We start from the raw sequence: 24,997 nt of genomic DNA on the forward strand, positions 1-24,997 counted from the left end.
CATCATAACTCACAATCTTTCACTCATAAGTGTTTGACATTGAGAGGTCATTTTTCATCTTATTTTACTCACCCAACCTCCTCTGGAGCCTCTTTTGTTCACTCTCTACCTGGTCTCTCTCTGCTTTCAAAACAGTGTTACTGATCTCTAATTGGTCTCTCTCTGTTTTAAGAAGGGTGTAACTGATCTCCAATTCATCTCTCTCTGCTTTAAGGATGGTGTTATTGGTGTCTAAGTGGTCTCTCTCTGCTTTTAGCATGATGTTACTTGTCTCTAACTGGTCTCTTTCTGCTTTCAAAACAGTGTTACTGGTCTCTAATTGGTCTCTCTCTGTTTTAAGGATGGTGTAACTAGTCTCTAACTGGTCTCTCTCTGCTTTAAGTTTGGTGTAACTGGTCTCTAACTGGACTCTCTCTGCAGTGTAGTTGGCTGTAAGGAGTGACAGGGTCTCAGACAGTTGGTTGTGCTTCTCCATGGTTTCATTTACCGCTCCATTATCTGCAGAGGAAGGGAAAACCATACTGCACTTTACTGAATCACACAGACTGACAGCATGAGCTCACTCACTGACCCAATAACTGCAGACTAATAAGAAGCAGCACCTGCTAAACTCACAGTGGATACAGAGCAGCGTGATGGCGGTCAGTAGCAGAACACACAGCAGCCCCAGATACTCACAGTGGATACAGAGCAGCGTGATGGCGGTCAGTAGCAGAGCACACAGCAGCCCCAGATACTCACAGTGGATACAGAGCAGCGTGATGGCGGTCAGTAGCAGAACACACAGCAGACCCAGATACTCACAGTGGATACAGAGCAGCGTGATGGCGGTCAGTAGCAGAACACACAGCAGCCCCAGACACACTGCAGTCCATCTGTAGAGTTTCCTCCCTGCAGATTCAGATCCACACAGACACCTGCATCACTAAAGATTAAGTGTTTCTCCAAAGTAACCATTAATACATGATATACTGATAGGGACACAGAAGTGGAAACACTTTGAAAATGGAGAAGACTAATGGATATTTATTTTAAAGTGGATGCAAGCAGATGGTTGTACATGTCAGATCATTGTTTGGGGAGCAATGCAGGCAGGCTAACACTAGTCAGAGGTCATTTGTAGCCCTCATCATGAACTCTAATACATAAAATCCAATGCTAAAATAAGCAGGGGCCTTCTGATGGAAGATACACCATAAAATTGTGACAACAAACACCGTAAAGCATTTAGTGCCACCACTATGGAAAGAGTCCCTGTCTGCTTCATGAAGTAAATTCGATTTCATTGTTTTTACAGAATGTTTTAGGTCGCAGTTGCTGTTTAAGGTGTTATAGAAATGGACATCAAAGTTTGGTGAATGCATTTGCCAAAAAAAATGATAGATTTGGAGTGAAGCACCGAAAACTTGACACAGTTTAATTTTTTTTTTTTTGCAGAACAGGCCATTCTCAAGAATATAAAATCAGAAGAGGAGGCCATACCAGTTTAAACCATTATCCGGTTTAAACAGCTTTGAATTATTCAAAATAAATGATAATCTCTTTGTGTTCCACACCAAGTGCACACTAAACAGCATCCTGTTCAAACGAAATGAAACTGATGAAACTGAAGTGACTTGCTGAAGATGGCATTCTGAACTTCTGTATCAGAATAGTGCCAAAATTATTCCCAATTTCAAATGTATGCTTCTGAAAGAATTTGTGTACTTGTATGGCACCATTTGTGCTTTTAACTTCCAATCCTCATTCTTTAACACTGTTAATTAATCAATTCTCCATACAACAAACTCTGTTTTACAAAGTTTAGTTATGAAAGTCACTTTATAAAACTTTTTGAAACCTTCCTGCGAGAAACAGGGTTGAATCCTGGGCCAGTTTCTAGCACTAGCATCTCGCTAAGAGTTGAGGTTCCCAATGAATATTCAGAATTTTCAGATCCTCTGCAATTACCAGTCTCATCCACAAGTATAAAAATGGCTCAGGAAGACAGAAGGAAAAGTACATAGCTGTCCTGGTTTTTATTTTACATAATTTTATTTACATAATTAAATACCTGTGTGTTTTTTGTGTGTGTGCATGTGTGCTTTCTTACCCGAGTGGTGATCTCCTGGGCTCTGCTGCTCTTTGGTTCTTGTTTCATATAACTGCATGCTTTCTGTGCTGGTGTCGCACATCTCCATGGTTCAGACCCTGGATCTGCGGTCTGTGTGTGTTCTGTGATGTGTCTCCAGTGTACTGTACCGAAAATGCATTTAAACATAAACTGTGACTAACACAGGAAGCTGAGACAGCAAGAACGTGTATTTTTTGCAGAACTATTACAATTATGTTACTTAATTTAACCATCTGAAAAAGTAGGAGGTTTCACTGGAAGGAGGATAGTGTGTGTGTGTGTGTATCAGACTTGTGAGTCTATCAGATAAGACTAATGGAGTCAGTGGCAGGGAATAAGACATCTGTCAGAGATGAATCTCCTGCAAGCCAGTAAAGAGTCTATCTAAAGACACACCGAGTCTTCCACCTCCTCCACTGACTCAGAGCATGATACACTTTAATTCTGCTATTCTCTTTCAGACATCGTCTGGTAAACATGTAATTCACACCGTGAACATTCCCTGAGAGCACTGGTAGGAATATAGGCCATATGATTTGTAAAGTCTCCTTAAATGTTAACCACATTAAACACAACCAAGACAAATACAAAAAAATACAAAACAACGTTTAAAAGCAGAAGACTGTTTTGGTGTCATTAAACTCCATTGTTGTCTTCTGTATGCCTGAAAATCTGAAGTTTTTCACAGTTAGGTCAGCACTATTCTGCAACTATGTGGAAGTTCCCCTTATTTTCAGTTCTCCAGGAAAACACCAAGTTCAACACCACCATATCCCAGCATGCTTTACATATTTCTCTGTGAACCAAACCTCCTAGAGTTCTGCTGGCTCACTGGTGCCGTCAGCTCCTCCAGGGACAGAGAGGCTTCCGGAGCCTGGAGCTCTGGCTCAGTCACACTGGATGGATCCTGATGCAGCTCCTCCACTGATTCCTCCACAGCTCTCTGCTGCAGAGTGGTAAATGTGCATCCATTACAAATAAACATCAGTACCTCACCTGAGTCAGTGCCAATACTGTGTTACTATTCATTACACTGTATTAACACAATATTGTGTTATGCTCATAGTTAAGGTGAAAGAACTGCATTCAGTGTTGACAGTTAGAAACATCTTATTCAGCCAGATTGAAACCCATTTTAAATGGACTTTCCTGTGAAGCTCGAACACTTATTAATTCTTACATGTGCTGCCAATTCTGCCGCTTCAGCTAGAATGAACCTGCAGCCATCAGTGTGGCAGAAGGAGAAACAGCATCATTTCATGCAATTTTCACTTCAGGCCATACCAGGCCATTTTAATACGAATAAGAATATAAGCTGCTAATTTGTTAATCAGTTAATCAAACCCAATATGTGAATCAAAAATAACATTTAAAAGATAAAGAGCACACACAATGTAATATTTTCTCAACACAACATGTTTATTACAGATTGCAGATTCAACAAAACAATTCTTTTCTGACAAAATCATGCACCTTTTAAGAGATGTAAGCTTACCGCTTTTAACTTAAAGAATAAGAGATATCATAACTGAGTTTAAATTGGGAAATTTTGGCACAGCAAGACAGGAAACGGACCTGCCCAGGTGAGGCCCAGGTGAACAGGAACCAGGGAAAGGCTTCTGGATGAGCCCTGACTGACTGAGATGAACATCAGACTGTCCCTGTGTTTATAGCACTGAGAGTGAGGATTCACATGGAGCTGCTCATGCCTTTAATCACATGAAGACATCATGGCTCATTCACTAGCTAACTTACACTAATAATATTCCCTCAGGTAATCTACACTAATAATATTCCCTCAGGTAATCTACACTAATAATATTCCCTCAGGTAACTTACACTAATAATATTCCCTCAGGTACCTTACACTAATAATATATCCTCAGGTAACTTACACTAATAATATTCCCTGAGGTAAGTAACAAAATAATATTCCCACAAGTACAGCAACATTCTTGGCCAGTGCTATAGATTATCATGAAAACAAATAGTCAACAAATACGTGTAACTGTACTAATTCCATTAGACAAATTTATTCTGTGATTATGTTTTTGACTGGCTCTCAGAGCCTTTTCTGTATGGAAGTGGCTGCACTCCAAAGCTGAGAGGAACACCAGCCTGTGGGGTCACTTTGGCTATAAGACTCCTGAGATAATGTGGAGTTTCATCTACACTATATGGACAAAAGTATTTGGCCACACCTGTTTTTCAGGGTTTGGGCTAGGCCCCTTATCTCCAGTGAGTCTTAATGCTTCAGCATACCAAGACATTTTGGACAATGCTATGCTTCCAACTTTGTGGCAACAGTTTGGGGAAGGCCCTTTTCTATTCCAACATGACTGTGCCCCAGTGCACAAAGCAAGGACTGTAAAGACATGGTTTGATGAGTTCGGTGTGGAAGAACTTGACTGGCTCGCACAGAGCCCTGACCTCAACCCCATCGAGCACCTTTGGGATGAACTGGAACAGAGATTGCGAGCCAGGCCTTCTTGTCCAACATCAGTGCCTGACCTCATAAATGCTCTACAGAATGAATGGGCACAAATTCCCACAGAAACACTCCAAAATCTTGTGGAAAGCCTTCCAAGAAGAGTGGAAGCTGTTATAGCTGCAAAAGGGGGACCAACTCCATATTAAAGTATAAGTATTTGAATACAATGTCATTACAATGTAATGGTCAGGCATCCGAATACTTTTGTCCATATAGTGTATCTGTAGTTTCTATTTGTGTACATTTCTGTGTGCCTGTGAGAGAGAGAGAGAGAGAGAGAGAGAGAGAGAGAGAGAGAGACCGACATGCAGATTTCTTAGTGGGAACTTCTCTCACAAATCCATTTCTGTTTATCAGAGCACGGCATGTCATTCCAGCCTGTCACTTTGTCCGCTTTAACAAGGTTCTCAGCACAGTCCTCCCCAGAATCAGCATCATTAGGCTCTCCACTCATCCAGTACCTGAAAGCAGCAGCAGCACAGAGAATGAGACACATGCACCTTCATCAGGAGGGACAGAGAGAAGGAAGTGAGGACACACTGAGGAGAGAAACAGCTACTGCTCTGATACGGTGATCACTGCCTCTCTGTAACAGTGTTGAGTCTGCTCTGATACAGTGATCACTGCCTCTCTGTAACAGTGTTGAGTCTGCTCTGATACGGTGATCACTGCCTCTCTGTAACAGTGTTGAGTCTGCTCTGATACAGTGATCACTACCTCTCTGTAACAGTGTTGAATCTGCTCTGATACGGTGATCACTACCTCTCTGTAACAGTGTTGAGTCTGCTCTGATACAGTGATCACTGCCTCTCTGTAACAGTGTTGAGTCTGCTCTGATACGGTGATCACTGCCCCTCTGTAACAGTGTTGAGTCTGCTCTGATACAGTGATCACTACCTCTCTGTAACAGTGTTGATTCTGCTCTGATACGGTGATCACTACCTCTCTGTAACAGTGTTGAATCTGCTCTGATACGGTGATCACTACCTCTCTGTAACAGTGTTGAATCTGCTCTGATACGGTGATCACTGCCTCTCTGTAACAGTGTTGAATCTGCTCTGATACGGTGATCACTGCCTCTCTGTAACAGTGTTGAATCTGCTCTGATACGGTGATCACTACCTCTCTGTAACAGTGTTGAATCTGCTCTGATACGGTGATCACTACCTCTCTGTAACAGTGTTGAATCTGCTCTGATACGGTGATCACTGCCTCTCTGTAACAGTGTTGAATCTGCTCTTATACAATGATCACTACCTCTCTGTAACAGTGTTGAATCTGCTCTGATACGGTGATCACTATCTCTCTGTAACAGTGTTGAATCTGCTCTTATACGGTGATCACTACCTCTCTGTAACAGTGTTGAATCTGCTCTGATACGGTGATCACTATCTCTCTGTAACAGTGTTGATTCTGCTCTGATACGGTGATCACTACCTCTCTGTAACAGTGTTGAATCTGCTCTGATACGGTGATCACTATCTCTCTGTAACAGTGTTGATTCTGCTCTGATACAGTGATCACTACCTCTCTGTAACAGTGTTGAATCTGCTCTGATACGGTGATCACTGCCTCTCTGTAACAGTGTTGAATCTGCTCTTATACAATGATCACTACCTCTCTGTAACAGTGTTGAATCTGCTCTGATACGGTGATCACTATCTCTCTGTAACAGTGTTGAATCTGCTCTTATACGGTGATCACTACCTCTCTGTAACAGTGTTGAATCTGCTCTGATACGGTGATCACTATCTCTCTGTAACAGTGTTGATTCTGCTCTGATACGGTGATCACTACCTCTCTGTAACAGTGTTGAATCTGCTCTGATACGGTGATCACTATCTCTCTGTAACAGTGTTGATTCTGCTCTGATACGGTGATCACTACCTCTCTGTAACAGTGTTGAATCTGCTCTGATACGGTGATCACTACCTCTCTGTAACAGTGTTGAATCTGCTCTGATACGGTGATCACTACCTCTCTGTAACAGTGTTGATTCTGCTCTGATACGGTGATCACTACCTCTCTGTAACAGTGTTGAATCTGCTCTGATACGGTGATCACTACCTCTCTGTAACAGTGTTGAATCTGCTCTGATACGGTGATCACTACCTCTCTGTAACAGTGTTGATTCTGCTCTTACTCTGTGGTCAGTCTTGTGCCGTCCACCCACTTCCAGGTTCCCTCTGTTTCACTGTCAGTCAGGCCGATCCAGACCCGACTGCTTAAGCTGTTGATGAATTCCTACAAGAGCAAAAAAATAAAGAAACAGATCCATGAACAGACAGAACGAAAACAAGTCTCTCTGCATTGAAGTATTGAAACTTGTGGGCAATAATATCATGGGAGAACATGGCCAGCGCTCTGCTGATTCCAGAGCTCAGTTCTGAGCTTCCACTGGCATTAATGTAAGCAAAAAAACTGTGCGGTGGGAGCTTCATGGAATGGGTTTCCATGGCCGAGCAGCTGCATGCAAGCCTCACATCACCAAGTCCAATGCCAAGCGTCAGATGGAATGGTGTAAAGCACACTGACACTGGACTGTGGAGCAGTGGAAACGTGTTCTGTGGAGTGATGAATCACGCTTCTCTGTTTGGCAGTCAGATGGGCGAGTCTGGGTTTGGCGGATGCCAGGAGAACGTTACCTGCCTGACTGCTTTGTGCCAACTGTGAAGTTTGGTGGAGGAGGGATAATGGTATGGGGCTGTTTTTCAGGGTTTGGGCTAGGCCCCTTATCTCCAGTGAAGGGCAATCTTAATGCTTCAGCATGCCAAGACATTTTGGACAATGCTATGCTAACAACTTTGTGGCAACAGTTTGGTGAAGGCCCTTTTCTATTCCAACATGACTGTGCCCCAGTGCACAAAGCAAGGACTATAAAGACATGGTGTGATGAGTTCGATGTGGAAGAACTTGACTGGCCCGCACAGAGCCCTGACCTCAACCCCATCGAGCACCTTTGGGATGAACTGGAACGGAGACTGCGAGCCAGGCCTTCTCGTCCAACATCAGTGCCTGACCTCATAAATGCTCTAAAGAATGAATGGGCACAAATTCCCACAAAAACACTCCAAAATCTTGTGGAAAGAAGAGTGGAAGCTGTTATAGCTGCAAAAGGGGGACCAACTCCATATTAAAGTATTTATCTTTTAATGTATTTGAATACAGTGTCATTACAGTCCCTGTTGGTGTAATGGTCAGGCATCCAAATACTTTTGTCCATATAGTGTATAATACACATACTAGTGACACTGCTATGACCTCTAATGATGCAAGTGTTTGTGGTTGATGGCTGTATTTGTGTAGTCTGAGTTATTAGGGTAATAACACTCCTGATCACAGTACACAGGTATTGGTGTGTTGGATGATGGGAGAACGCAGGGTTTTAACCCAATGCTGAAATATTGAAACAGACTACACTGGAATACAAAGACAATTATACAAGCGGAAGCCCAAGAAACCACTTTGCTACACTGAAATACATGGAATCATTTGAAAGGAATTTGATGCATATAACGACCACTTTTGCCACCTTCCACCACTGTGACTGAAATCTCCATATAAATATATAAATACATGCACACATATATGCAAAAACATAACCACAATGCATGTCATTTCCTAAGCATTTATTAATAATAAAACATACCTGTCTTTGTTGATGAATACGTAAATAAATGAACCATTCTGACCAGCTCTGTGCGAGGGTTTTTCATTTTTATAGCTCTGCCTTTTTTCCTCAGATTAATTCCCTTGATTTTCAGTTCCAGGCAGCTGTAATTCAATACATATTCTGGGGAGATTTTGCACATAGTAAAGTTTTATTCATTTACAGCCAGGACTGACAGTACCGCTCAATCATGAGCCACATGCCGTACACGTTCTCTGTCCCTCTCAGCTCACACTGAATTCAGGTTACACACCTCCTGTTACAAGGAGCAGGGTGAATCTAACTGCAGAGATCACTCAGACACCAAAAGAATCAGTTCAAAGAAAACAGAGATATTTTTTAGAAGACTCAGGAAAAAACAAATCAGTCTTTGTACAAGAGCTCTCATACTCACAACTAACATAACTCAAGAATGAGGTAGGCAAACGGCAGGAAAAATAAATAAAAAACACAGGTGAAACCAATTACTAATTAGGACAGGTGGAACAATAACTAAATGCTACGTGGAACACACAGGAAGTTGGGGCCCTCTGGTGGTCATCCTGGGAAGCAGCAGCCAGAAAACCTGACACCTCCACTGCTTTAACCTGTTCCTCTCTGCTAGTAATGATCACCAGGTCAGCTCCTCTCTCTCTCACCTGTTCCTCTCTGCTGGTTATGATCACTAGGTCAGCTCCTCTGTCTCTCTCTCACCTGTTCCTCTCTGCTGGTAATGATCACCAGGTCAGCTCCTCTCTCTCACCTGCTCCTCTCTGCTGGTAATGATCACCAGGTCAGCTCCTCTCTCTCTCTCACCTGCTCCTCTCTGCTGGTAATGATCACCAGGTCAGCTCCTCTCTCTCTCTCACCTGTTCCTCTCTGCTGATAATGATCACCAGGTCAGCTCCTCTCTCTCTCTCTCACCTGTTCCTCTCTGCTGGTAATGATCACCAGGTCAGCTCCTCTCTCTCTCACCTGTTCCTCTCTGCTGGTAATGATCACCAGGTCAGCTCCTCTCTCTCACCTGCTCCTCTCTGCTGGTAATGATCACCAGGTCAGCTCCTCTCTCTCACCTGCTCCTCTCTGCTGGTTATGATCACTAGGTCAGCTCCTCTCTCTCTGCAGTCTTGTTGGCTGTCACTCCAGCTCTTTTTCTCAGAGGAGGTGTAGTACAAGCTGGATTTGAACTCTGTCCAGCCTTGGGGACAGGTTAGCTCTGCACCATACACACATACACACACACACACACACACACACACTCATTATAACCCAAGATTTTAAAGTCACACATCTTTGAGATTGAAGGGTAATTTTACAGATTTTTACACAGTTATGTTACTCACCCACCCTCCTCTGGAGCCTGTTTCTCTCACTCTCTATCTGGTCTCTCTCTGCTTTCAGGATGGTGTAATTGGTCTCTATCTGGTCTCTCTCTGCAGTGTAGTTGGCTGTAAGGAGTGACAGGGTCTCAGACAGTTCCCTGTGTTTCTCCATGGTTTCATTTACCACTCCATTATCTGCAGAGGAAGGGAAAACCATACTGCACTTTACTGAATCACACAGACTGACAGCATGAGCTCACTCACTGACCCAATAACTGCAGACTAATAAGAAGCAGCACCTGCTAAACTCACAGTGGATACAGAGCAGCGTGATGGCGGTCAGTAGCAGAGCACACAGCAGCCCCAGATACTCACAGTGGATACAGAGCAGCGTGATGGCGGTCAGTAGCAGAGCACACAGCAGCCCCAGATACTCACAGTGGATACAGAGCAGCGTGATGGCGGTCAGTAGCAGAACACACAGCAGCCCCAGATACTCACAGTGGATACAGAGCAGCGTGATGGCGGTCAGTAGCAGAACACACAGCAGCCCCAGATACTCACAGTGGATACAGAGCAGCGTGATGGCGGTCAGTAGCAGAACACACAGCAGCCCCAGATACTCACAGTGGATACAGAGCAGCGTGATGGCGGTCAGTAGCAGAACACACAGCAGCCCCAGATACTCACAGTGGATACAGAGCAGCGTGATGGCGGTCAGTAGCAGAACACACAGCAGCCCCAGACACACTGCAGTCCATCTGTAGAGTTTCCTCCCTGCAGATTCAGATCAGTGTGAGTGTTGCATCATAAGTGTTATTTGTTCTTTAGTTTTTTTTTCCAGAAATATGTAAGTACCTTACACCATTGCATAGAGGACACCACTAACCACACAGGAAGGAGCATCAGTGCTGAGGTCATGATGTGTGCCCAGACTGACATGTAAGTGCAAAACAACTTGTACAGCTTAAAGGACTCTGTCATTCCAAATATAATACTAACACATACTACCCACATGTAAGAAAACCTGCATATATGCAATTACATTAAATATACTTTCACATATGATTGCACATAAGAGAGAAAAGATCACGCTTGGGTAGGGGGTTGAGGTGTAGCCTGAAGAGGTGGGTCTTCAGTCTGTGCTGAAAGATGGGCAGCGTTTCAGCTCTTCTGAGTGAAACAGGAAGCTGGTTCCACACGCAGGGGCCAGGACAGACGGTGGGCGTGACCGGGATGCGAGGCTACGAGAGGGAGGGGCAGCCAGGTGTCCTGAAGACACCTGGTCTGGCTGGAGTGGAGGCCCTGCAATCCACTGCAGGTAAGACGGAGCCTTTCCCCTCACCGCTCGGTAGGCTAATACCAGCGATTTGAAGTGCATGCAAGCTGTCACTGGCAGCCAGTGAAGGGAGATCAGGAAGGGTGAGACACGGGAGAATTTGGGGACATTGTGGACCATTTTGTATGTGCTGCAGTGGTCTGGTTTATTTTAAATTTAGATTTTATTTAACATTAATTTGAAGGTATTTAGTTTTCATGTCTCTTCTGTTCATTTTTTTCACAGTTTAGTTATCGCTTTTAAATGTCAGTTCCCTCATTCTGTCACTAGTTTATGCAGTGAGAGGGTACTAAAGGGTAGAGCCCGTTGCCAGAGGAAGTGTGTTTGCAGAAAAGAAGAGAAATATTTTCATGGAAGATATCCCAGTGAATAAAGAGGAGCTGAAAGTTTACTTTTATCATAATATAATATAATAGATCAGAACTGTTCCCATCATGAACACTCTCATTCTTTGATAAAAACCAGGCTTAGAGACCCAACACTCTCATACTCTGATATAAACCAGGCTTAGATACCCAAGAGTCTCATACTCTGATATAAACCAGGCTTAGATACCCAAGAGTCTCATACTCTGAATATAAACCAGGCTTAGAGACCCAACACTCTCATACTCTGATATAAACCAGGCTTAGAGACCCAGCAATCTCATACTCTGATATAAACTAGGCTTAGAGACCCAACACTCTCATACTCTGATATAAACCAGGCTTAGAGACCCAACAGTCTCATACTCTGCACATAAGCCAGGTTTAGAGACCCAACACTGTCATACTCTGAATATAAACCAGGCTTAGATACCCAACAGTCTCATACTCTGAATATAAACCAGTCTTAGAGACCCAACACTCTCATACTCTGATCTAAATCAGATTTAGAGACCCAACACTCCCATACTCTGAATATAAGCCAGGCTTACAGACAGCCCAATGTTCCCATTCACTGAATGTATAGTACCAGTCAAAAGTCTGGACACACCTTATTGAGATAATGGGAAACATACATTCATAGACATTTTGATCTCAGGACATATGCTTAAATGCTAGAGTTTATTTCTTAGTAATAGTGAAGCTGGTGTCAATGTATGAATTTCTTTCCAACAAAAATGTAACTTTAAAATATTTGAAAATAATATATTTAAAATATATATTTAAAATAAGATACAATAATAAAATATAAGATATAATATAGTTTTGATTTTGGTCATTTTTTGGATCACTGCATAATTGCATTTGTGTTATTTCATAGTTTTGATCTTTACTATTATTCTAAAATGGTACTGTAAGCAACGGAGCCACAAATGAAGGGACCTGAGTGACTATTAATGCTGCTCTTTGTGGGACCGACGGGCGTGTTAGTTATTGTGTGTGTGTGTGTGTGTGTGTGTGTGTGTGTGTGTGTGTTCGTGTGAATGTGTGTGTGTGTGTGTGTGTGTGTATGCATGTGTGTGTGTGCGTGTGCGTGTGTTTGCGTGCGTGTATGTGTGAGACTGTGATCCATCAGATCCACACAGACACCTGTATCATAGATTATGGGAAACTAACAAAAATGGAGAATACTTTTCAAAGTAAATATTAAATCACTCTTTTCCATTGCCTGTCTGCCTCAACATGAGTGTATTCTCCCGAATTTATGTTACATTTACATTAATGTTATATTTACATGACATTTACATTATATTCATATACGTATATGTACATATACATATATATTACAACATTAATGTGATGCATTCATTTCAATGCTTGAAACATGAAATGAACCTTATTTCCTGTCATTCTCATCACTTAGACCTCAAGGCCAATCACTCTGTCCTCCTCATTCATCAAGGATTCATCCATTGAGGCCTGAATTTTAAATAGTATGAAATAATTTTCATAACTGTAAATGTCCAGGGTAAAGCTCTTTAAGGTCAGTGGCATGTCAAAACTTAACCTGTTGAACTTGCCCGTATGTGTCTGGTTGTGTGTGTGTGTGTGTGTGTGTGTGTGTGTGTGTGACTGTGTGTGTGTGCGTGCATCTGTGTGTGTGTGTGTGCGCGCGCATGTGTGTGTGTGTGTGTGTGTTCTTACCCAACTGCTGACTTCTGGGGCTGCTCTCTGGGTTCTGGTCTGCTGTAAAGCTGCAGGACTGGATGGTGTCTACATTGGCGTAGACATCATCACACATCTCCATGGTGCAGACCCTGAATCTGTAGTCTGTGTGTCCTGTGCTGCGTCTCTGCTGTGCTGCACTGTAGTGTCAGTGATGTTTTTAACCTACCCTGTGAATACCACAGGAAGCTACCACTGCAGGAACATGGGTGTGTACATGCTTCTGTTTATGTGTGATCACACGCACACACACACACACACACACACACACACACACTCACACACACACAATAACTAACACGCCCGTCGGTCCCACAAAGAGCAGCATTAATAGTCACTCAGGTCCCTTCATTTGTGGCTCTGTTGCTTACAGTACCAGTCAAAGGTTTGCACACAACGTTTATTCTTTAGTTTTACTATTTCATGCATTTTAGAATAATAGTAAAGATCAAAACTATGAAATAACACAAATGCAATTATGCAGTGATCCAAAAAGTGACCAAAATCAAAACTATATTACATCTTATATTTCATTATTGTATCTTATTTTAAAAATATTATTTTCAAATATTTTAATATAAAATTTTTTGTTGGAAAGAAATTCATACATTGACATCAACTTCACTGTTACTAAGAAACAAATTCAAGCATTTAAGCATATGTCCTGAGATCAAAATGTCTATGAATGTATGTTTCCCATTATCTCAATAAGGTGTGTCCAGACTTTTGACTGGTACTATACATTCAGTGAATGGGAACATTGGGCTGTCTGTAAGCCTGGCTTATATTCAGAGTATGGGAGTGTTGGGTCTCTAAACCTGATTTAGATCAGAGTACAACAGTGTTGGGTCTCTAAACCTGATGTTTATCAGATTATGAGACTGTTGGGTCTCTAAGACTGGTTTATATTCAGAGTATGAGACTGTTGGGTCTCTAAGCCTGGTTTAAATTCAGAGTATGAGACTCTTGGGTATCTAAGCCTGGTTTATATTCAGAGTATGAGAGTGTTGGGTGTCTAAGCTTGGTTTATATCAGAGTATGAGAGTGTTGGGTCTTTAAGCCTTGTTTTTATCAGAGAATGAGAGTGTTCATGATGGGAAAAGTTCTGATCTATTATAATGATAAAAGTAAACTTTCAGTTCCTCTTTATTCACTGGGATATCTTCCGTGAAAATATTTCTCTTCTTTTCTGCAAACACACTTCCTCTGGCAACGGGCTCTACCCTTTAGTACCCTCTCAATGCATAAACTAGTGACAGAATGAGGGAACTGACATTTAAAAGCGATAACTAAACTGTGAAAAAAATGAACAGAAGAGACATGAAAACTAAATACCTTCAAATTAATGTTAAATAAAATCTAAATTTAAAATAAACCAGACCACTGCAGCACATACAAAATGGTCCACAATGTCCCCAAATTCTCCCGTGTCTCACCCTTCCTGATTTCCCTTCACTGGCTGCCAGTGACAGCTTGCATGCGCTTCAAATCGCTGGTATTAGCCTACCGAGCGGTGAGGGGAAAGGCTCCATCTTACCTGCAGTGGATTGCAGGGCCTCCACTCCAGCCAGACCAGGTGTCTTCAGGACACCTGGCTGCCCCTCCCTCTCGTAGCCTCGTATCCCGGTCACGCCCACCGTCTGTCCTGGCCCCTGCGTGTGGAACCAGCTTCCTGTTTCACTCAGAAGAGCTGAAACGCTGCCCATCTTTCAGCACAGACTGAAGACCCACTTCTTCAGGCCACAAATTAAACCCCTTACCCAAGCGTGATCTTTTCTCTCTTATGTGCAATAAGCCACCCAGCCAGCTAGTCTGAACCATTCAGTCATTGAGCCCACAGACAAACCCAGATGCCATTACAAATTCCCTTTACACTCTCTTTACTCTTTAAAACAACGGTTTATATATTGTCAGTCATATGGCTGGTACATAGTTTTAAACATCTCGATTATTGCTTTTTGCCTTGTTATCTACCTGACTTATAAGTTGAGGGAAAGTATATGCTGGTGCTTTTTCCTTTTTAAAATAAAAATATTTGGTTCTGAAAATGGCTTTTTTTTTTGTATGACTTTGGTTCTGAAAATTGGCTTTTTTTGGCTGACTTTGGTTCTGAAAATGTTTTTTTTTTCTCAGAAGTATCAGCTCAGCCTTCAAATGTAAATTGTCACAGATTGCAGCACAGAAAATGTATGCTCCATATTATACAATATTAAGAACATTTGGTCGAAAAATGGTTCAATGATCATAGCACAACACAGAAATGAACACATATTACTCTAAACATGAATATTATTGGGGTAACATGCGTAATTCTAACCAAAGCTACACCTTAATTGTATGAATAAGGAAACTTCAGAAATTCCCCTGGCCCCTGAGGCAACCAAAAGCAAGAATTAAGAACATGTATAATACTGTATTTAGAGTGATATCAGTGTCTGTTACAGTCAAAGCCATGTTTTAAGAACAAATTTGATTTCACCTTGTGTAGAATGCAGAGGAAAACTAGACTAGGAACAAACTGAGAAATGGCTGATAACATCATTCACAATGTAGGAAGTGAAAAGTCTCCACAAACTACTTATGGACTTCCATAGAATATGAAGTGCTCATCAGTGTGAGAATTGCCATGTTACAGTGATGTTTGTAAAGTCTCTGTTACATCAGACTGACTGTTGGGAACTTGTCTGATGGGCAGTTTGATGGGACAGTTAAACACTTTAGTTCCCTTTGGTACAAACCCATTACATCTGCACTGTCCCAACACAGCTTCCTACTACACCAGGAGCAACAAAATCAGCCCTCTGCAATAAAGGGCTTTTACATTCAGCTCACAGTGGTTCCATGGCTCAGATGGGGTTTCAGTTAGATCAAACAACACAACTTTACAATCCATGCAAATATCTTCTGTCCGAGTCAAATTAAAACCACTATTTAGTTAGTTTACTAGTATTAGGTATTAGTAATTGCATTAATCACTAGTTACTAACACTTATTATAAATGTTGAAAATTCTTATGACAAAACAAATACAATCTCACAGATGACTCAACTAACTAAATAATTTTAAGAGTTTAAACAAAGTAACACAAATTCAAACAGAAGAGGAGGAACACATATAGCTATGCTCTCTGAGTCTGTGTTTTTAATTAAGATGTGTTTTCTTCAAAACAAACTTCAAGCAAGATATTGGAGTACAACATGCAATGGGGGCTGAAGACAAAGCAAAAAACATAAACATGTATACATGATTTTACATAAATATATATTTTGATCATGAATACATAAATATGTTTATAATCACTAACAGAAAGATCAAATTCCTCTGTGTGAAACCATAACTTTCTCAAGAATTTATACAAAAAGATTGCAACAGGATCTGCTTATCAGCTAAGTGACAGTTCCTCTTCCACAGACACTCACTTCACACACAGTCATGAGAAACCGACATGCAAACCCACACAACCACACAGTAAGGAAATGAAACAAGTTAAATATTTCTTAATATTTCTTTTTTGTTTTTGTTTGCTTCACTACATGTTCTGTTTTCATGCTTGCGTGTTGTTTATCAGATTTAAGTTACTCCACTCATACAGTGCATAGTTATACAGTATATGATCCTATGAGAAATAACCAGCCTCACAGCTCATAACACGTTTTTGACACTAGACATTGCTGAAGCCCAAGAGTTCAGGGTAGAAACGCCTGCCCTGTGGATCCAGACTGTACAGCTCTCTAGGTAATAAGGCCATTTTTGAAACATCATGACAAAATTGTCAACAGGGTTTTCCCAACCTTGTAAAACATATAATGAAAATTTCATAACTGAAATGAAACGCATACGTCTGGAGAGCAGGGCATATCGGGACACATGAACAAGTGCTGAGAATCACAGTCAAACAACACATCTTCACAATCCATCCAAGTATTTTCCGTCCAAGTCAAACTAAAACCACTATGGCTAAACATTTATCACGAGTACTAGTTATTATTAATGATACTAATGAGTAGTTACAAACACTTATTGCAAATGCCTATAATTCTTATATCAAGACTATTACGCCTCAACACATGAACTTTAAAGAAAAGTGATCTTTGATCATGATCTTTGCAGATTGATTGTCATGTGGCTCCCAGGTAATTTGACAGAGCAACATTTCCTCAGCTGGAGACTGCCCAGAAGGTCCTAGATAACAGGTTTCATATCAATCTGAGCTGGAATCTCTGTAATTCTTAGGGAACTTCAGCTGTGATATATAATTCTTACAGCCTCATTCCATATTGACACACATTTAATAGCACATTGTCCCTTATGTACACCAGGTTTTGATCTCTCTATCTAAGCAAAATGATTTACAAAAGCCCACTTATTTAATGTGAAGTGCACAAAGGTACTCCATTAGACCCAATAAGGCACAAGGAAATCAGCTGGTCTTGGAAAACTTTGTCCAAAATTGGCCAGTATCAGGGTAAAGCCAACATTTCTGCTTCTCTTACGTTTTATTCATCATCATCATCACCTTTATTTGTCAGATTCAAGGTCCACACAAACACAAGACAGACATAACATACAACATACATAAAAAAGGAGTATTGCACTACTTATAAAAGGTGCACTATGGTAGCATAGTGCACTAAATCTAGGATTTGACAGCATCAAAACAAGGTTGTTCTGGGAGTTGTTCAAGCGACAAATAAATTTGTACATCAAATTTCTCATCAATGCCTGAAAGGTACTGACATGTGCAAAACATGTCACTTGCATTACAGGACCTGGGTTTCTTGAGCAATATCCTCAGAGAATCATTATAAGCAACCTGAAGCTTCTGCATACTAGCTCTTTTAAATTTACACCAATACTACTTATTGTTGAGACGCTGTTATTTTAGAGTGATAACAAAGTAAAAAGTGATGAGGAAATATTATAAAAATGAAAAGATAACTATTAAAAAATGTATGAAAAAAGGAAAGGAAAAACAGACTCAAGAGTGTTGATAAAAATGCATTTGGAGGGATTCAGTGGCGCAATACTCCATTGTCCTGTTACCACATTGTCCTGTAGAGCCGACAAGACTGCAGAGAGAGAGGAGCTGACCTGGTGATCATTACCAGCAGAGAGGAACAGGTGAGAGAGAGAGGAGCTGACCTGGTGATCATTACTAGCAGAGAGGAACAGGTGAGAGAGAGAGAGGAGCTGACCTGGTGATCATTACCAGCAGAGAGGAACAGGTGAGAGAGAGAGGAGCTGACCTGGTGATCATTACTAGCAGAGAGGAACAGGTGAGAGAGAGAGAGAGAGAGAGAGAGAGAGAGAGAGAGACAGGAAGGGCCAGGGCCGCTATTCCCCTCATAAGAGTAGCTGGAGTTGTAATCAGTGCTGGTTTAACTCCATCTGTTAATGGCACCCAGGTGCGATCATTAAAAGGAAAAAGGAAGTAGATCTGAACTTTAGTATTTTGAAGTGATTTGTGGAAATTTTTACGCAAATATATATCATTTTAAATGTTTTTTTAAGCATTTAAAATCACCTTGTTCTGAATGAATGGTAATTCTCAGATTTCTTGTTAACAGATATATTTCTATTGCAGTATTACATAAATATACACAGATTTTTATTACTTTTGTGTTCTTTGAGAAGCAATTCCCCTGTGTCTATCATATAGTATAATATTCCTTACCAAATGGGTAAACCACACACAATAATCCCAAATATATAATGCTATAGTACTCTTAACCACAACAATATATAAAACATATCATTTTACACCTGCTGGTTGTTCACGTGCTGAAACTTTGTTCTCTGCTCTCTTCAGGAATTCATCAATAGACTCAAGAAACATGCCTGGATCGGTCTGACTGACAGCAATACAGAGGGAACCTGGAAGTGGGTGGACGGCACAACACTGACTACAGAGTAAGAGCAGAATCAACACTGTTACAGAGAGGTAGTGATCACCGTATCAGAGCAGATTCAACACTGTTACAGAGTGAGAGACTGACCACAGAGTAAGAGCAGAATCAACACTGTTAATGAGAGGTAGTGATCACCGTATCAGAGCAGATTCAACACTGTTACAGAGAGGTAGTGATCACCGTATCAGAGCAGATTCAACACTGTTACAGAGAGGTAATGATCAGTGTATAAGAGCAGAATCAACACTGTTACAGAGAGGTAGTGATCACTGTATCAGAGCAGACTCAACACTGTTACAGAGAGGTAGTGATCACCGTATCAGAGCAGACTCAACACTGTTACAGAGAGGTAGTGATCACTGTATCAGAGCAGATTCAACACTGTTACAGAGAGGTAGTGATCACCGTATCAGAGCAGAATCAACACTGTTACAGAGAGGTAGTGATCACCGTATCAGAGCAGATTCAACACTGTTACAGAGAGGTAGTGATCACCGTATCAGAGCAGAATCAACACTGTTACAGAGAGGTAGTGATCACTGTATCAGAGCAGAATCAACACTGTTACAGAGAGGTAGTGATCACTGTATCAGAGCAGAATCAACACTGTTACAGAGAGGTAGTGATCACCGTATCAGAGCAGATTCAACACTGATACAGAGAGGCAGTGATCACCGTATCAGAGCAGAATCAACACTGTTACAGAGAGGCAGTGATCACCGTATCAGAGCAGTAGCTGTTTCTCTCCTCAGTGTGTCCTCACTTCCTTCTCTCTGTCCCTCCTGATGAAGGTGCATGTGTCTCATTCTCTGTGCTGCTGCTGCTTTCAGGTACTGGATGAGTGGAGAGCCTAATAACTCTGGAGATGAGGACTGTGTGGTAAACTACCCTGAATATGACCCCCAGAAACACTGGAATGATGTGAAGTGCTCTTATGAGAATAACTGGATCTGTGAGAGACCTGGCTGTTACTAACACACACACACACACACACACACACACACACACACACACACACACACACACACACACACAAAAACAAAACATGAAAACATATCCTTGTACTCACTCACTTATGTATTCACACATATACAGGAAGTTTGAATGAACAAAACAAAAATAACCCTCAGTGCATTCGCGTGGTTGAATAAAGGTAAAGTATAAAGACATGCTTTCTCATACAGCTGTGTCTGAATCACCTTGCTCCTGAAGTGTTCCGCTTCAGCTCAATGTCGCCCTCTACAGGCCGGTGTGAAAACTGTGCATGGATGAGTGGGTCGAGTATTCCACAGCTCAGCACATCATGCTAATACGGATGTCTCCAGAATCTGCTTTTCCTGTTATTATTTAATATGGATTTCTTACTGTAACCTGCTTAATTTTCTCTTATGGCAAAAAAGGTGTTTATGTAGTAATAATTTTGTTGCCATATAAGAGACACGGAGGGAATTTTTTTCCACTCGCATTTTTTTTTCTGGATGTTGCATATTTTGAAATATTGTGTTTTGATATGTATTACTAACAGCATGTTGTTGGGTCAGGTCAGTTGAGTTCAGAACCTTCACACACATTCCACGAGCCCACTAGCACACACAAACACACACACACACACACACACACACACACACACACACAGACACAAACCGAAACCTCAGCACACACAGGAAGCAATCTAGACATCTTTTTGCGGCTGAGGGCGTCCGAGGCTGAGATGCCAGGCAGACAGCCCCGGCACACGCGAGTGACTCAGACCGAAACCCGGCGGCATGAAGGCAAACTGTGGCCTTGACCTCCGAATCAGGGCGACAGCGTATGAATCTTTCCAAACTGAAAGAAGCGTCACTCTTGCAAATAAGGATATAGTTCTTATTAGCCTTATACGAATTCATCATGGCATAGTGGCCATCTCACTTTATCCTGTCAAAAGGCAGGGGTAGTCACTCGGCAGCGATAGTAGGTAGACTCAGTCCTTCTGGTGGAGGAGGTCTCTACACCCACTGGTCTTTCTCTGCTCCAGCCCACAGACTGAGGAGGTCAGACAAACATCATGCAGCCTGAAGCCTCAGTGTTCGACTGCACGGTCGAATGAATAGACCGTGATTATAACTGAAAAAAACGACTGCTGACGGCTGTGCGCCGTTTGGCTTTTTGCTTTAGAGGCAAGGAACTTCGGCATTAAAATTGGTTTATTGGGAAGCTACATCAAGAGCATTCTTACAGGTAAACAAACACAACAGTAAATGTTTTCACCAAACAGGCATAACAGGCAAAAATATAAGCAAAAATGAGTATCATATTGATGAAGCAGTTCGCACGGCCGTGATGCATTCGGAAGGCGAAAGAGGAAGCAGAGCCCAGGAGAGCGATGCTGACGCGCCTGTCGCCCATACAGACCTCGTTTTTACCTGTTCTTTCCCCGGCGCTACCAGCGCTCTAGTTGAAGTGGGTCACATGTATGTATGAAAGTGTAAAAAAGAGAGACTCAGGGCCATGTTTTCATGAAGTGGTCCAGGCGGGACGCAGGTGCTCCTCGGAGACGCGTCTCAGCCGAAGGGCGGTGTGTCCTGCAGCGGGTGAGTCACAGGGCAGCCGCAGACGGGGTGGGGGCAGCGGCCTCTGTGCCGGTACCGCTCTGACTGATCCCTCCGCCCTTTCGTCCTCCTCTGCGACCTTTCTGTCCACAAACACACAGCGCGGACCTGCTCTGCTGCTCGCTCTCACCGTGAGTCAGTTAAAGAAAAGCACTTTTATCTGCTGACTATTTTCATGTAACATGCACACATTGAAAGTTACATAATTAACATAAGTAATTTAGATTACAGAGTTTTGGCCCATCTTATGTTTTAATTCATTTTACATCAGTTGGAGATAAGCTTTTCCTGAAATCTTTGCACTGTAAGAGGTGATTTACAGTACCTTATATTATTGTCATTTAGCATCCGCTCATATCCAGACTTACAAAGACTACAGTTCTTACATATTCACTGAGGCAATTGTAAGTACCTTGCCCAAAGGTACAGCAGCAGTGTCCCAGCAGGGAATCGAACCAGCAACCTTCAGGTTATGAGCCCTACTCCTTACCGCCATGCTGTATTGCACTGAGATTTATCTCATCCTATCCTATCTTATCCTCTCACAGAATCACACCCTCCTCCATCTCCTCTCTCCCTCTTCCTCTCTCTCTCTCCTTCTGTCTCCCTCTCTTTCCCTCCTCCCTCACTCGCGTAGCAGAAAGACTCACAGAATCACCTCCTCCACTGTCTCCTCCCTCCTCACACCCCCTCGCTCTCCGCCCTGGCATGCCGACGCCCCCCTCGCCGCCTTTCCAGGCCCCTCCCAGCTGCTGGGGCCGGTGTGAGAGCTGGCCCCACTCCTGGCCCCGCTTCTGGGGGCACCCCCCTCACTCTGGCCGCAGGGCAACAGTGCCCCCTGCAGGCCCCTCCGGCGCAGCGAGCGGTCGGCCGCCAGGTAGACCAGCGGGTTGACACAGCTGTGCGCGAAGCCCAGCGGGGCGGTCCAGCGCATGCCGGCCTGGGCGAGGCGGCGCAGGGCGCAGGTGGGCGGGGGGTCAGGGGGCGCGGGGGGGGCACTCAGGCTGCGCTCCAGCAGCCCCAGCAGCTTGAAGAGGTTGAAGGGCAGCCAGGACAGCAGGAAGGCGGCCGCCACCAGCAGCACCACCCGCATGGAGCGACGCAGAGCCCCCGGCTGGCCGGTCCCACCCACCGCCCCGCCCACAGCCCCGCCCACATGCCGCCGCAGGGTGTGGCTGACAGCGCAGGAGCAGAGGAGGATGAGGAGGAGCGGGAGGAAGAAGCTGAGGAGCAGCAGGCCGAGGGCCAGCTCTGGGGGGTGGGCGGCGGCCCGCCCCTCCCTCTCCCCGCAGTACGGGGCCCCGCCCGGCCCCTGCTGCACCTCTCGCACCCGCAGCACCGGAACAGCCAGGAGGGCGGAGCCCAGCCAGGACAGCACACAACTCCACGCTGCCAGAGTGTGCTTCCGCAGACGCCGGTACAGACCGGGGTGCAATACCGCCACGTACCTGCAGAGACCCCAAAAACATCAGAGATACAGCCATATGCTACTCTCACACACGCGCGCACACACACACACACACACACACACACTCACACATACACACACTCTCTCTCTCTCACACACACTCACACACACACTGCTCTCTCTCTCAAACACACAGACACGCACACACTGCTCTCTCTCTCAAACACACACACACACACACTCTCTCCCTCACACACACACACACACATACACACTCTCTCTCTCTCTCTCACACACACACACACACACACACACACACACACACATACACACACTCTCTCTCTCACACACACACACACACACTATCTCTCTCTCTCACACACACACACACACACACACACTATCTCTCTCTCTCACACACACACACACACACACACACACTATCTCTCTCTCTCACACACACACACACACATAGTGCGCTTACCTGTCGAAGCTCATGATGGTCAGTAGCAGCACTCCCACATACATGGTCAGCGCTGTTACATAGGGAGTCATCTGCAGGCACATGGGGCTCACACTTTATGCACTGTGGCATACCTCCCCTCCCCGCATCCCTCCCTCTCTCTCTCTCTCTCTCTCCCTTTCTCTCCCTCTCTCCCCGCATCCCTCCCTCTCTCTTTCTCTCTCTCTCCCTTTCTCTCCCTCTCTCTCTCCCTCCCTCCCTCTCTCTTTCTCTCTCTCTCCCTTTCTCTCCCTCTCTCCCCGCATCCCTCCCTCTCTCTTTCTCTCTCTCTCCCTTTCTCTCCCTCTCTCCCCGCATCCCTCCCTCTCTCTTTCTCTCTCTCTCCTTTCTCTCTCTCTCTCCCCGCATCCCTCCCTCTCTCTTTCTCTCTCTCTCCCTTTCTCTCCCTCTCTCTCTCCCTCCCTCCCTCTCTCTCCCTCCCCGCATACCTCCCTCTCTCTTTCTCTCTCTCTCCCTTTCTCTCCCTCTCTCCCCGCATCCCTCCCTCTCTCTTTCTCTCTCTCTCCCTTTCTCTCCCTCCCCTCCCTGCATCCCTCCCTCTCTCTTTCTCTCTCTCTCCCTTTCTCTCCCTCTCTCCCCGCATCCCTCCCTCTCTCTTTCTCTCTCTCTCCCTTTCTCTCTCTCTCTCCCCGCATCCCTCCCTCTCTCTCTCTCTCTCTCTCCCTCCCTCTCTCTCTCTCTCTCTCTCCCCGCATCCCTCCCTCCCTCTCTCTTTCTCTCTCTCTCCCTTTCTCTCTCTCTCTCCCCGCATCCCTCCCTCTCTCTTTCTCTCTCTCTCCCTTTCTCCCTCTCTCTCTCTCTCCCTCCCCCTCCCCGCATCCCTCCCTCTCTCTTTCTCTCTCTCTCCCTTTCTCTCTCTCTCTCCCCGCATCCCTCCCTCTCTCTTTCTCTCTCTCCCTCTCTCTCCCTCCCCTCCCTGCATCCCTCCCTCTCTCTCTCTCTCTCTCCCTCCCTCTCTCTCCCCCTCTCTCTCTCTTTCTCCCTCTTTCTCTCTCTCTCTCTCCCCCTCCCCGCATCCCTCCCTCTCTCTTTCTCTCTCTCTCTCTCTCTCTCTCCCTTTCTCCCTCCCTCTCTTTCTCTCTCCTCCTCACCTTGCAGCTGATGTCCCCGCCGCTCCACCGCCCCTGGTTCAGCTCGCTCTGTATCCACAGTGGGAGGGAGAGGAGGAAGAGCAGGTCGCTGACAGCCAGGTTCAGAGCCAGGATCTCTCCGGTCCTCCAGTGCCGGCCACCCCGCCCCCCTGCAGCCCGGCCCCTGTGGCACAGCGCCCCCAGCAGGACGAGGTTAGCAGGCACGCCCACCAGCAGCACGGCGCAGTACAGTGCGGCCCGCACCATCTCCATCCCGCCCACGGGGGGCGCTGTGCAGGCCCCGCCCCCCAGCCCGCCATCCAGCTCGGTGCCGTTATAATCATAGCTGTAGCTGTAGTTGAAGTTGAAGACGCCGCTGCCCCAGTCCTCTTCAGAGCTGTAATCCTGCTCCATGTCCTGCTGTCCTCAGATCAGCTGCAGTCCTGAATGCGCTGTACTCAGATCAGCTGCAGTCCTGAATGTGCTGTCCTT

The 24,997-nt window shown here is 44.2% G+C and overlaps 2 protein-coding genes across 2 annotated transcripts in view; one reads left to right on the forward strand and one right to left on the reverse strand.

Annotated features, from left to right (window-relative positions):
- LOC118769544 (C-type lectin domain family 4 member M-like) overlaps positions 1–19,888 on the forward strand; it is a gene marked incomplete at its 5' end in the record, with an annotated part of 33,749 nt that extends 13,861 nt beyond the window's left edge. The window contains 2 exons of the mRNA XM_036516674.1: positions 18,814–18,914; positions 19,744–19,888. Of these exons, the coding sequence (XP_036372567.1) occupies positions 18,814–18,914; positions 19,744–19,888 (246 nt within the window). The remainder of the gene's footprint in view (positions 1–18,813; positions 18,915–19,743) is intronic.
- A 1,521-nt stretch (positions 19,889–21,409) lies between these two features.
- LOC118769545 (G-protein coupled receptor 15-like) lies at positions 21,410–24,919 on the reverse strand. Its single transcript, XM_036516675.1, has 4 exons — positions 24,527–24,919; positions 23,397–23,467; positions 22,155–22,952; positions 21,410–21,587 (listed from the first exon to the last, which is right to left on the reverse strand). The coding sequence occupies exons 1-4, from the start codon at positions 24,917–24,919 to the stop codon at positions 21,410–21,412; spliced, it is 1,440 nt and encodes a 479-aa protein (XP_036372568.1).
- Positions 24,920–24,997: the final 78 nt, after the last annotated feature.

The sequence above is a fragment of the Megalops cyprinoides genome, chromosome 22 (genome assembly GCF_013368585.1).
Source record: "Megalops cyprinoides isolate fMegCyp1 chromosome 22, fMegCyp1.pri, whole genome shotgun sequence".
Lineage (NCBI taxonomy): Eukaryota > Metazoa > Chordata > Actinopteri > Elopiformes > Megalopidae > Megalops > Megalops cyprinoides.